This window comes from Xenopus laevis, chromosome 8L (genome assembly GCF_017654675.1).
Source record: "Xenopus laevis strain J_2021 chromosome 8L, Xenopus_laevis_v10.1, whole genome shotgun sequence".
NCBI lineage: Eukaryota > Metazoa > Chordata > Amphibia > Anura > Pipidae > Xenopus > Xenopus laevis.
Window position 1 is genome coordinate 12,392,661 of NC_054385.1, and position 15,023 is coordinate 12,407,683.

At 41.2% G+C, this 15,023-nt stretch overlaps 1 protein-coding gene across 1 annotated transcript; it reads left to right on the forward strand.

Annotated features, from left to right (window-relative positions):
• The first annotated feature begins 4,181 nt into the window (after window positions 1-4,181).
• Window positions 4,182-14,832, forward strand: LOC121397099 (ras-related protein Rab-7a-like). The gene is made up of 6 exons (XM_041573238.1): window positions 4,182-4,436; window positions 7,250-7,346; window positions 8,633-8,759; window positions 10,023-10,241; window positions 13,076-13,201; window positions 13,465-14,832. Exons 2-6 carry the CDS (start codon window positions 7,300-7,302, stop codon window positions 13,543-13,545), a joined length of 600 nt encoding a protein of 199 aa, XP_041429172.1. The 5' UTR covers window positions 4,182-4,436; window positions 7,250-7,299; the 3' UTR covers window positions 13,546-14,832.
• The last annotated feature ends 191 nt before the right edge of the window (window positions 14,833-15,023 follow it).

Genomic DNA, 15,023 nt, shown 5'->3' on the forward strand with positions numbered 1-15,023 from the left:
GACACTGACACCAGAAAATAACCTTTTATATTATCTAGCATAACATGGTCTTTGAATGCTATTTATAATTTTGCCATAAAATCATTTGCCTGATGCTTTTACATTACCTTTCTTACTACCCTGTTCTTCTTTGAGGGGCCTGACATATTTGTGCAGTAGTAATCCATTAGCATTAGAAACTCTGACACGTTGAGAAGGGACAGTCAGGCAAAACTTACAAAAGTAGAACTATCAGTGAAAAACGATCAACGTGACCTATAGGTAACTTTTACTGTAGTTTAATATTTTGAAAAGACAATTTTTAATGTCAATATCACTTTATCTATGTAACCTCACCTTCCAGATATGTTGGCACTTCTTTATAAACGAATGTCATATCAACCAAGATGGAAAGTTAGAGAGAGTGTCGATGTAGACTTAATCGGAGATGCCTCCCAGAATAAGATCAGCTTTGCTACTGGCATCTTTACTGTGGTGTGTTACCTGATGAAATACAGAGTCATTAGTTCCAGCAAATGATTAGCACTCAGTGACCTCACACAAACCCCCCATTGTTTTAAATCAGATCTGTAACAGTAATGATTAAGGCCTTTTTCACAAAATGTATCCCTTCTTGGATCTTGCTAGGCCATCTTCTAACTGTCAGTTGCACTGCACATATTCTCAGTGTGCTCTAGGCCAGTGATCCCCAACCAGTAGCTTGTGAGTAACATGTTGCTCTGCAACCCATTGGATGTTGTCCCAGTGGCCTCATGCAGGAGCTTATTTTTGAATTCCAGGCTTGGAGGCAAGTTTTGGTTGTATAAAAACCAGGTGCACTGCCCAACAGAGCCTCAATGTAGGTTGACAATCCACATAGGGGCTACTAAATGGCCAATCATAGCACTTATTTCGCACCCCAAGAACATTTTTCATGCTTGTGTTGCTCCCCAGCTCCTTTTACTTCTTAAAGGAATACTATATCCCCAAAATGAACACTGAAGCAACAGATAGTTCATATCATATTAAGTGGCATATTAAAGAATCTTACCAAACTGGAATATATATTTAAGTAAATATTGCCCTTTTACATCTCTTGCCTTGAGCCACCATTTCGTGATGGTCTCTGTGCTGCCTCAGAGATCACCTGACCAGAAATACTACAACACTAACTGTAACAGGAAGAAGTGAGGAAGCAAAAGGCAGAACTCTGTCTGTTAATTGGCTCATGTGACCTAACAAGTATGGTTTGTTGGTATGTTTGTGAGTACAGTGAATCCTACGATGCCAGGGGGCGGCCCTTATTTTTTAAAATGGCAATTTTCTATTTATGATTACCCAATGGCACATACTAGTAGAAAAGTATATTATTATGAAAATGGTTTATTTACATGAAGCAGGATTTTACATATGAGCTGTTTTATGCAATATCTTTTTATAGAGACCTACATTGTTTGGGGGGTATAGTTTTCCTTTAATGTTGCTCACGGATTCAAAAGGTTGGGGATCCCTGCTCTAGGCAGTTGTTGAGAAGCTAAGCTTAGGGAGTGGCAGGCCATCAGGAAAAAAAAAAAAAGCAGTGGACCCAGGCCCACTCCCTGCTCTGGACTTTGGGTGCTCTACTCCACCTTCATATTGTGGCTGTGGTAGGAAGTAAAAGGCAAGGGACTGGTGCACATGTGTAGAGAGGGAGGCTGGGAACGGATTGATAAATGTAAGAGTTAGTGACTGGAGGGCCACTGAGATGGGTCCTGGACACCCCAGTCCGAGCATGTGCTGTGAATCAGCAGGAAAGAAGATGGAGAGCAACTGGTGACACCTGCAGGGGCTCCGATGGCTTTGGGTTGGTTAGAAGCTCAAAACATAAGGTTTTTTTTTTAGCCTGGTTGCTTGCCGAGCTTTAGTTTACCTTTAACTCTATCATTCATAACTTAAAGTGATATCCATTGTTTGTTAATGGAGTTGCTGCAGAGCCCAGGGAGGGAAGAAATAAGAAAGTGTTGTACACACGTTGGCAGTCATCCTAGAATATTATGTGTGGCAGCTGCTGGGAAAGGCCCGGCTGGCAACAAGTATGGGGGAAAAAAAAGTGAGTATGTAGGAAAGACTTGTGTAAATCACAGATATAAAGAATAACAAGTGCAGGTGAAAGGGGAAGTATGCACCGATATGCTCCATTGTACAACATGAACATGCATTCAGCCTTGATAAACAAAGATAATATGTTGGTCATTTTTGTTTTCATTATAGAAATGATAGCCCATGGCTTTGCTTACCTTTACTGCCTCCCATCTCTCCCGCCATAATCAGGATAGTTTGTTTAAATAGGGACAATGAGCTCTGTATAAACTCCTAAAAAATGCTACTGTGTGCTTTTAGGCAGGGCTGAATTTTCTATATACCTATGGACCCTTGCCAAAGGCAGTAGCCCATTGCAAGACACTTGCAGCTAAATCAGCAGGGCTAAGTGGGCTACCCGTCTCTTACCAGATGCACAAACTATACTGAGCTTGCTTTGACTGGCAAGAGGAGGATGTGTTTGAAGGTCCCGTGCCCAGGCAGAGCTTGACCCAAACACAGTGCTGCTTTTAGGGTTTGATAAAGGGTGGGGTCATAAGGAGACCAGGCTGGTGGTGTAAAGTGGTAGATCAGTTAGGGATTTTGGGGCATGGCCCATTTCTACTGGCTGTAGGGTAAACTGGAAGTGGAGTTTGGGGTGGAACAAACATTTATAACAAATCAGACCAGCTCCAGCTGGTTGGTAAATACCTTGTTTGGTATTTTACTGGCTAGGCTGGTAAAGTACTGGCGAAAAAAATACTTCTCAATGGGATATGGCAGGAGGCAATTTCAGGCCCTGGTTGGAAAACCTCTGGCTGAACTCCCAAGCCCTGTGGATATAAGAGGGTGACTGATAAGTGGGTGCTTATTTGATCTCTATAGCAGGGAGACCGTTATGGCTCATATATTCACATATCAGGCAGGGGGAACACAAAGGAGAACTCTCTCCTGTGATTATTTGCAGCAGAACTATTAAAGGCAAAACTTCCCTGGTGCATAGATTCTGATGAAATATTACACACAGTCCCGAATGGATAATATGGCCCCTGCTCAGCAGCTTGCACCTGGAAGAGTCCTGCCATAAGGAAAAGGGCGTTCCAGTTCCTCAGGCAGCACATTCCAGGGGATCAGTAACACTGGCACACATTCTAGGGAAGGCGAAAGCCGAACTTCCAGTTTTTAAACCAACATTTCAGGAAAGGTCTACAAACAGGTTTAATATTTGCTTGAGGGGGGTTAACCTGTACCATCCAATAAGATTACTTGGCATCATTTACGTCATGTTTTAGTATTAAACATATATACCTGCAACCTTAAAGGAGAACTAAACCCTAAAAATGGATGTGGCTAAAAAAGCCATATTTTATATACTGAATTTGCCAGCCTAAAAGTTTGAGCTTGTCAATAGCAGCAATGATCCGGGACTTCACACTTGTCACAGGGGGTCACCATCTTGGAAAGTGTCTGTGACACTCACATGCTCAGTGGGCTCTGAGCAGCTGTTGAGAAGCTAAGCTTAGGGCTCGTCACTAATTATCCAGCAGAAAATGAGCTTCCCCTGTAATATAAGTTGATGCTACAGGTTTGCTGATTATTAAATTCCGATGCTAATTTCACTGGTTTCTGTGCTGCCATGTAGTAATTATCTGTATTAATTACTAATCAGCCTTATATTGTGACATTTCTATTCTATGTGTATTGTGTATTGTATATTGTGAGTGGGTCCCTAAGCTCAGTAAGTGACAGCAGCACAGAGCATGTGCAGTGAATCAGCAGAAAAGAAGATGGGGAGCTACTGGGGCATCTTTGGAGACACAGATCTTTACTACTAAAGGGCTGTGGTTGCCTTGGGCTCATACTGGAACCAAAAATATACAATGTACAACATTTCTAGCTACTTCTTTAGTTAAGCTTTAGTTCTGCTTTAAATATAACATTTATCAGATCCTTGTGAAAGCAAATTTGGCTTTTCTAGTGCGAGAATGAGCAATTGCACTCTCCGCGACCCCGGAACCCTCAAGCAGGAAAGGTAAGTGGGTGAGGGGGGGCAGCATTGCAGGCACCACCGCAAGCAGGTCCTGCCCAGAGTCCCGACCCTCTAGCTGCGACAAGCTGCAAAATAAGTGCTGTAAGAATAAATAGCGGTAAAGACTGTTTGCCAATAGAGCCCTGTAGCAGTGCCAGCTGAACAGCAGAGAAGGCGTGTGAGGATCTTCAGGTTCCACTGCACCTTAGGGTGAGCGACACCTCCCTTAATTTAGCCTCTCACTCCTCCTCTCCACTCTCACATGCTCGACAAGCAGGAACTCACTCAGCCCCAACATGATTTCCTAATCCTTCTCATGACTCGCTGAGCAAACCTGCAGCCCTTCCAGCTGGAGAAGCAAATCATTAAGGTACGTGGGAATGTACATATGCCAAGCACAGAAACAATGCCCCCAATCCCTTTCCTAACCTTTCCTGGGGTTGACTGGCATTACTTGGGTTTGGACTTGTGGCAAAGTAATAATATACATGTATAATATAGAATTTATAACTCTGTACTGCCCAGCCTCTAGTGCTCATGACGACCGCTTTGTATTGTGACTAAGTCATTGAATAGATGATCTAAGGGAGAAAGTTTGCTCTGTAATTGGAATAAAGGAAACATTTTACCTTTGTGTTCCGAAATTCCTGATAGTATAATTAGGGGAGACTTTCCCCAATCTCCCTAAAGTCTCAATTTTATCAAGTGACCGGTTTGGAGATCAGGTTGTGGTGTGCTCCGGCACAGAGATCCGAAGGTGCTGTTCCAATTTCATTTGTGTTTCCCAAATCTTCCAGCTGCTGTATAAAACTGCTGCACAGCAGTCACATGACTGTTAGAAGCAATTCATTTGCTTAAAGGGGATTGTTCACCTTTGAGTTAACTTGTAGCATGATGTAGAGCAGTGATCCCCAACCAGTAGCTCGTGAGTAACATGTTGCTTTCCAACCCCTTGGATGTTGCTCTCAGTGTGCTCAAAGCAGGTGCTTATTTTTAAATTCCAAGCTTGGAAGCAAGTTTTAATTGCATAAAAATGAAGTATAGTGCCAAGCAGAGCCTCCTGTAGGCTGCAAGATCACATAGGGGCTACCCAACAGCCAATCAGGGTGCTTATTTGGCATTCCAAGGGAATTTTTCAAGCTTGTGTTGCTTCCCAACTCTTTTTACATTTAAATTTGGCTCACGGGTAAAAAAGGTTGGGGACCCCTGATGTAGAGAGTGATATTCTGAGACAATTTGCAATTAGTTTTAATCTTTTATTATTTGTGGTTTTTGACTTTTTTAGATTTTTTATTTAGAAGCTCATCAGTGCAGTTTCAGCCATCTGGTTGCTACTGTCCAAATCACCCTAGCAACCATGCATTAATTGAATAAGAGACTGGAATATGAATAGGAGAGGCCTGAATAGAAAGATGAGTAATAACAGGTAGCAATAACAATACATTTGTAGCCTTACAGGGCGTTTGGTTTTAGATGGGGTCGTTGACCCTTACTTGAAAGCTGGAGAGCTCAGAAGACAAAAAAAACCTGAAAAACCGATTTAAAATAAAATTGCCATTCTGTAACATTTTAAAAATGAACTTAAAGGTTAATGGAGTTTTGTTTTTTTGACATGTGATATATCACACGGCCATGTGAAACTTGTGTAATACATAAAAAGGCTATGACCCCATTACAGACATACAAGCATCACTGTCATAAACAGATTGTTGCCTTTGTAAGAGATCCAGAGGCGTAACTACAGAGGAAGCAGACCCCACAAAACGGGAGATACAAAACGCGTAAGGCTGTGCCTTTGTTTCTAAATAAACTACTTTCCTTTTACACGTCTGTTTGGAACTACGAGTTCTACGAGTGCCTGCTCCACTACAATACGGTTCTGATCATACCAGGGCCCGCAGGTGTGCACGAATCGTGTCAGTCATAGTTACGTTCACTGGAGATCGGCATTGTAGTTCGGAAGCACCTGATACGTGAAGCCTTTTCAGTGCAGCACATGATACCGGCAGGGACATTTAAGGAATGCGGTTAGTCCTGTAGGGGGAATGAAATGACAACTCTGCTTTAATAAAAGCAGCTGCAGAGCTCAGAGAGTGGAGAAATAATGCACAGCTCCTGAAATAGTTTCACCAGGGATTTCAAACTAACCCCTGCAGCTGTTCTGACTCACTGCTACTGTCTCTAGACATATATATAAGCCTGAGGCTTGGAGCCGAGGCCTGCACTGTGGACTAGTGCCAAGTTCCAGCAGGAAACGACTTTTGTTTATTATCTTGGATCACCTGCTTTCTCTCGGTTGAGCAGTAGCAACATTCTCATTTTAAGCACAGACCAACGTTATGGCTGTCTAACTGATTGGCCAGTTTGATTCACATTAAGGGGAGATTTCCACGCGTTTTCAGCGGATCCGTCGCGCTGCGCCAAACGCAGGCATCAAGTCAGATGTGATGGAAAATAAGGTAAGAAATACAAATGTTGGATGGTGTTGCAGCATTCATCCGTCATGACTGTCGGATGCAGACGCTGCGTTTGCATCCGACAGTCGTGTCAGATGAACGATGTGTCACCATCCGACATTGCTTTTGCTTACTCCATTGCATCTGACTTGACACCTGCATTTTGGCGCAGTGCGTCGTATCTGCAGTAGCAGTGATATGTGGGAGCACCCTCTCACTTACCCTTCTTCATTTGGCCTCATACACTCGTACATATCCTTTTGGAGATGGCATTTTCAGCCTGAACAGATTGTAAGCTCTGTGCTGTAGCCAGTGTCAGACTAGGATGCTAGGGGCCCACCCGAAAACCTTAGACTGAGGGCCCACTTTCCAAACTCTTATACCTCCTCTCCTCACTCAACCTCTTTATTCTCCTAGTCTCTTTTCTCTATGTACTATACTCTATTCTTCCATTATTAAGCCTTTGTTACCATAAAGAAATAGGGAATGACCATGAATTAGGCCAAATGGTTAGAAGCACGAGGCACATTGGCAGCTAGGCCCACCAGGAGTTTTCCTGGTATATATTTACACAAACACCCTTTTCAATGCATTACCTTGAAATATTGCAACGTTCCATTCCCCAGACAACACTAGGCTCCCTAAACATGTCCCCCCCCCAATTCATTCTCCTTATGTAGAGTCTAACAGATCCGGCGGCTAATTATTCTCCCTTTGTTTCGGACAGAGTTCTTCCCGCCTATCATCCTGCTCTCGCTTCTCTGAAGGGCTTCAGCCATGTTCCACAGGAAGCACATCAAGCTTCTTCTCATTGGGAATGCAGGGTAAGTGCGCAAACCGATTGTGCTTCTGGGAACGACAAGGTCCCAGAATCCTCAGTCAGCAAAATGTGGTCCCACTGAATTCCTAAAGCAGAATTGTTGAGACCAAACCACTTAAAGGGCCACTGTGCCTCAAAATCTTTCTTTAGAATTGTGTTTAGTACAGAGCAATACCTATGATAGCTTAGATTTATAGTGTCTTGGTGCACAGGCTATTTGTAAACCTACAGAGACGTGTGCCACTTGGCTGGACTCCATGATGTTTGACGGATAGGCCATTCCCCTCCTGGATGCTTGTGATTGTAACAGAAGATGCAACCTATAGAATACAGTCAGCTAGCCAATAAACAGGGTCAGACTGGGCCCGTGGCACACTGGAAAAAAAAGCCAGTGGGCCCCAGACCCGTTTCCCATGGGCACCTGAGATTGTGCACCACCATAAGAAGGTACTTGCTGGCAGAGGGAGGGTGGGGGTTGTGGATATGGAGAGAGGAGTGCAAGGGGACCGGGGGGGGTGTGGACCCCTGATGCAGCATCCAAGGTGGGGACGCTGGCTATAAAGTGCAAGTTGAGCCATTGATAACCTCAAAGAAGTTCAAGCAAACAAAGCAAAAGAAAGGAAAATAAATACACATTTATCTGGTCATGTTTCCATTAGGCACATTGTGGGGAAAAATAAACAGTATAGGTGCACTCACCCTTTAACTACAAGTCACTTCTCATATTAATACTTGGATTGAAAGCTCTATGGGGCAGGGGCATTCTCTTTCGCTTAAAACTCCCATTGTGATTTATTATCTGCTGAATAAAGCTGTCTGCATTCACAATACAGGAATCACAGAAGAAATTGTATACTGCTCATGCACCTTTGGGTGCCCAGATGTTGGGGCCCAGCTGGTGGCTTTCTTTAAAATGCCTTGACTCATTCTTAGGACCGTAGTCCAGAAATTAACACCTTCACTACTGAAAACAAGAGGCTTCAGACAAATATGAGACCACTTTGTTAGAATGCCCAGTTATAGCGAGAGAGAGAATCTCTGCCATAAAGCAAGGCAGCACTGCTGTTTTTCAGAGGAAGGAAGTAGACACACTCAGCCCATGATTAAGTACCATGCAGGTACAAAATGCGTAGGGCCTATGGAGATGCATTTATACTTTAAATTATGGTTAATAAAGACTTATTTAACTTATACTTTAGGTCCTGAGTGCTGAGTAGCCCTGTCTTTTTGCATATAGGAAGTAGACAGAGCCATAAAAGTAACTGCCTTTTTTTTTTTTTTACCTTCCAGATCAGGAAAGTCAGCATTGATGAACCAATACGTCAACTGTCGGTTTACCAACTACTACAGAGCAACTATTGGAGCAGATTTCTTCACTAAGGAGCTACGGGTTAATGAGAAGATAGTGACAGTGCAGGTCAGTATGTGGGGTCAAGAGTGAGGGACAATGCTGAGTTTGTGCGTGTGTGTGTGCGTGTGTGTGTGTGCGTGTATTTATATATTTCTATAGTATCTGGCCTATCAGCATGCAGACTGAACAAACAGACACCATGAGGCAGATTTTTTAAAGGTCGCATTGAAAATTCAAATTTTCCAGTTTTTTTTTTTTTTTATGATCAAAACTGTCAAAGTCTACTAGGGAGTTATTCAAATTTGATTCAAGTTTTTCAAAAAATTCTAAATTGATTTTCGAGATTTTTCATACTCTGGCCTTTTAAATGGGTTGTTCACCTTCCAAACACTTTTTTCAGTTCAGTTATTTTCAGATTGTTCCCCAGAAATAAAGACTTTTTTTCAATTACTTTCCATTATTTATTTTTTTAACTGTATTTCCAAAATCTAAGTTTAAAATTTAATGTTGCGTCTCTGGTGTTTGAATCTCGCAGCTCAGTAATTCAGGTGCAGACTCTAAACTGTCACAATTTTGCCACATTTAGTTGATACATTTCTCAGCAGCATCTCTTGAGTATTCGCACTTATTGTATCAATTCTAACAACTGCTTTTAATGAAACTCAGGGATTCTGCTCAGCAGGGACAAAGATAAGAAATGTATCAACTAAATGCATTAGTTTAGAACAGTTCACAGGGTCGGCGACCCCCCCATTCCAAGAGCTGCTTTAGAAGGTAAAAAATGACACTTTACACTTAAATATTAGAAAAACAGTGACACAGAAAATAGAAAGTAATTGGAAAAAGTCGTTATTTCTGGTGAGCTATCTGAACACAACTAGTTGTTTGAAGGTGAACAATCCCTTTAAGCACTAAGACTATTCACCACCTAAAACCTGCTGAATTGCTGTTTAAGTCAATGGGAGAGGTCCAGGGATCAACTTTGAGTCATTTGCAGCCTTCCTGAGAAAAAAAAACTAAAATCGGATTCGAATTTGATTCGAGTTTTCAGGTCGATTCTATTCATCTTAGCTTTAAAAATTTTATTAATAAATTTCGATTGGTTGAATTTCGAGTTCACCTGAGTTTATGGGAGTTTTAAAAAAAACTCGCATGAATTCGAAATTCGACCCTTGATAAATGTGCCTCCCAGTGTATGGCCACTTTCCTTAATGTTCCGTTCGTTCAGCCCAACATCCTAAACAATCGGAACTGCGGGAAGTAAAGAGGAAGAAAAGTTTTATAGAAGACAAGTGCCTATACTTACAAGGCTTGGTTTTTTGGTGGCAGATATGGGACACAGCGGGAACAGAGCGATTCCAGTCATTGGGTGCTGCTCTCTATAGAGGCACAGACTGTTGCCTGTTGGTGTTTGATGTGAGCTCCCCTAACTCCTTCCATGCTCTGGACAACTGGCACAGAGAGTTCCTGGTACAAGCCGATCCCGTTTCTCCTGGAAGCTTCCCGTTCGTGGTGATCGGTAATAAGACAGACCTAGAGGAGCGGCAGGTAAATCTAAATGAATCAATCATGTTAAAGGGGAACTAAAGCTAAAAAATAATGTAGGGTAGAAATGCAGCACGTTATGTTTTGGGGTGCAGCAACATTCCTTTAACAGCGAAGGTCTGTGCCTCTAAAGATACCTTGTTTTCTACTGATTTACGGCATATCCTCTGGGCTAATGTCACTTACATGAGCTTAGGGTGCAACTTACAATATATAATATATATATATATATATATATATATATATATATATAATATATATATATATATATATATTATATATGTGCGTATGTGAATAAAGTACCCCCTCTAGTAAAATATAAGGATATTATAAGTTACAGAGGAGTTCCATGGCCACACAAGGCCAAATTTTTCTTATACAGGTCATGGAACTCCGAGGTGACTTCTAATATTTTGCAACAGGGGGTATTTTATGTATTATAATATACAGGTTTCAGTGAGTCATGTGACAGAAATGACATCACTAAAACTCTGATTATAACCGATGACATTATATATATATATATATATATATATATATATATATATATATATATATATATATATATATATATATATATATATATATATATATATATATATATATATATTGGGCTGCTGAATCCCTCTGTTGGTACAGTAAGTTCAGTATATTAAATACAGGTATGGGACCGGTTATCCAGAATGCTCAGGACCTGGGGTTTTTTGGATAATGGTTTTTTCCGTAATTTGGATCTTTATACATTAGGTCTGCTAGAAAATAATTTCAACATTAAATAACCCCAACAGGCTGGCTTTGCTTCCAATAAGGATTAATAATATGTTAGTTTGGATCCATTACAAGCTATGGTTTTATTATTACAGAGAAAAAGGAAATCATTTTAAAATTTTTTGGATTAATGGGGTTTCCGGATAACGGATCCCATACCTGTACAAACATTGCTAGCCATATTCTTTTTTTAGGCTTTAGTTCTACTTTAACCAGCCCCTCTGTTACAAATGTTCAATCTTGCACAGTAAGTGTGAATTGGTAACTCAACCAGACCTTTTTTGTTTTGTTGCCATAATCCTCCTTATTTTCTCCCAAAGGCTTAAGGTGGCCATACACGGGCAGATAAAGCTGCCAATATCGGTGGTTTACACTAATTTGACAGCTTATATGCCCGTGTATGGTGGCTTCCGACAGGTCTTCCCAATCGATATCGTGGCCAGGTTTGATTTCAACCCGACCGACCCATCAGAGCCCCTTGGCGTATAGTAATCCGATCGTTCGACCATATGGATTACCCCCAATATAGCCATGCCGTTAGTGGGGAAAGATCCGCTCGTTTGGCGACATCCGCCAAACGAGAGGATCTTTGAGTCTATGGCCAGCTCAAATCTAATGCAAGCCGAATGTCAACCAATCTTACTGATTTGATAGTGACAGCAGGGGGGCAGGTATAGAAATACTAGAGTGTATGAAATTGAAACAGAGAAACATGGATATCATGCAACTGCATTGCCCTCACTGAGAACAAGGAATTATGGGACGTTTTACACGTCACGCTACCTTTAGGGTCAGGGCACACGCTCAGATCCGGGGAGATTAGTCGCCCCGAATCGGAGCGTGTGCCCTGATCCTTAACCTGTGAGCCAACCCCATCCCTATTTAGCACTTAGCAGTTGCCATTCAGGAGGAGCAAATATTGGAACGTCAGGTGTGGAGTTAACCATATGAGCTCACACTCGTGCATAATTCTTTCACTGATAACAATGCAGAAACGATTTGTGGCTTGTCCCATGGACAGAATATTGTGACTACACTTACCTAAAGCTCTTCATTCATTGGCTATCCTTTACAATTTGAAAGTAAAATGTGTATAAGGGACGGTATAGCCCCTACCCCTTGTTCAACATGAATGCAACAAATAGGGCTTGTGCTGAATGAACATACTTTGTGCCTATTGTTTTTATTCTAAGATATACAGGTATGGGATCCGTTATCTGGAAACCAGTTATCCAGAAAGCTCCAAATTACAGTAAGGCCGTCTCTATTAGACTCAATTTTATCCAATTTTTTTTTTTAATTTTTTTTTTCTGTCTAATAAAACAGTAGCTTGTACTTGACCCAACTAAAATAGAATTAATCCTTATTGGAGGCAAAACCAGCCTATTGGGATTATTTAATGCTTACATGATATTCTAGTAGAGGTATGAAGATCCATAGTACAAAAAGATCCATTATCCGGAAAACCCCAGGTCCCGAGCATTCTGGCTAACAGGTCCCATACCTGTACTTTGTACTAGATTCCAACTAAGATATAATTAATCCTTATTGGAGGCAAAACCAGCCTATTGGGTTTATTTACTGTTTACATGCTTTTCTAGTAGACTTAAGGTATGAAGATCCAAATTACAGAAAGAGCCATTATCCGGAAAACCCCAGGTCCCGAGCATACTGGATAGCAGGTCCCATATATGTACCTTGTACTTGATTCCAAATAAAATATAATTAATCCTTATTGGAGGCAAAACCAGCCTTTTGGGTTTATTTAATGTTTACATGCTTTTCTAGTAGACTTATGGTATGAAGATCCAGATTACAGAAAGATCCCTTATCCAGAAAACCCCAGACCATGCACATTCTGGATAACCTGTGCCATACCTGTATATGTTTTTCTTGCATGAAACTAGTTGTACCAAATCACTGTTTGCAGAGGAGCAGGTAGTAAAACAAATTATCAGTCAACAGATATTCCTTCTGTATAATGAGTTCTGTTTAGGGAAGGCAGGGGTTTATTTATACAGAGCTCATTGTTCTTATGGATGTATATTTATTTCACATATTGTGCACAGGTTTCACCGCGGGAGGTAGAGGAATGGTGTAAAAGGTTCAACGCAAAGTACTTTGAAACCAGCGCTAAGGAAGCAAGGAACGTAGAGGAGGCATTCCTGGAGGCCATCAAATTGGGCTTAAACTATGTATGTAAATATATGAATGAGAAGGGAGCGTAACTACAGAGGGAGCAGACCCTGCTGCTTCAGGGGGGCCCTAATTCATATACAATTTCAAGAACTATTGGTAAAACAGCCTCTAGATATTTTGGGGGCCTAAAAAATGATTTGCTGTGGGGCCCAGTAATATCTAGTTACATCACTGGGTGAGGGGGGCAGAGGTTTATGTAGCTTTGGAGTATTAACCATATTCTCATTGATTCATTCCTCTTTCTTTTCAATTCACACAGCACCAGGAGCCTGACCAGACCTGGGATACCAAGGTAGTGAACTTGTCTCCTCCGAGCAATAGCAAGAAATGTGACTGTTAGAGAGAGCAGGAGAACCGTATCCATTGTGCCTTAGGAGACCTCAGACAGTTAAAAGGATGGTCCGACCCACCCCACCATCACTCTCAAGATCACAACGTGTGACTGGAAGGATGGAGAACTGCGGGCAGATCCTGTTTACTCATCAGCCTGTACAGAACTTGTCAAACTGGTCAAGGCTACGTGAAGTCTATACCTGCCCACTGAGCTGCTGCACAGGAACTGCCTTGGGTAACGTTCTCTGCTGGAACAAAATAGAAGGAAGGACGATATTCTCCACAAAGCCATTACCCCACCAACTTCCCAGTAAGGGCTGCCTGTTATACATGGACAAATGATTGAACTTTGCTGGCAGAAAGGCAGTCATGGGAGGGGGGGGGCAGGACTGGACCAGCTATCTAATAACAGATGAGTGGCTTATACTGGGTCTGTGTGGGGCCCTGAACAGTTTTGGAGGTTCAGTATCAGCTCAAGGTACTAGCTGGTAGCAAGGGGTATTTTGAAAAATAAGAGTTTACATATATGTTTTAAAAATTGTGTTAAATAAACTGTCCATAGAATATTACTGGAAAACTATAAACACCAATGAGTATCCTGCTAGTGTATTAATACCTTGTTTTATTTAAACTGATTTCTAGTTCTATAACATATTAAAAGGAAAGTTTACCTTTTTTTTTTAATATCTTTTTCTATTCTGAACTGAATATACAAGCTATGTTATTCTAAAAGGGGGTTTTCACCTTTAAATGAACGTGTAGAGTGATATTCTGTGACAATTTGCAATTGGTTTAATTTTTTTTAATGATTTGTGGTTTTTGAGTTATTCAGCAGCTCTCCAGGTTTGAAATTCCAGCAGTCTGGTGGTTAAGGTCCAAATGACCCTAGCAACCATGCATTGATTTGAATAAGAGACTGGAATATGAATAGGAGAGGGCCTGAATAGAAAGACAAGCAATACAATTATATTTTAACCTTAGAGAGCATTTCTTTTTAAATGGGGTCAGTGACCACCATTTGAAAGCTGGAATGAGTCAGAAGGTGGCAAATAATTCAAAAGCTATAAGAAATAATGAAGACCAAATGAAAAGTTGCTAGGAATTGGCCTTTCTGTAAGTTACCAAAAGGTAAACCAACCCTGTGACTTTAATAGGCCAGACTGGTTGCTCCTGAAAACTGCATCATGGAGCAATGTTCTTTATTTAATGGCCATGGGCAGACAGTATGTTATCTGGAATTTTTTTTCAAATGATCCTTTTTCTCTGTAATAATAAAACAGTAGCTTGTACTTGATCCCAACTAAGATTGAATTAATCCTTATTGGAAGCCTATTGTGTTTATTTAATGTTTGCATGATTTTCTTAAGGTATGAAGATCAAATTATGGAAAAGATTCATTACCTGGAAACCCCCATGTCCCAAGCATTCTGCATAACACGTCCCATACCTGTAGAGAGAAAAGTTTGGTTTCCGTTTAAAGTTCGG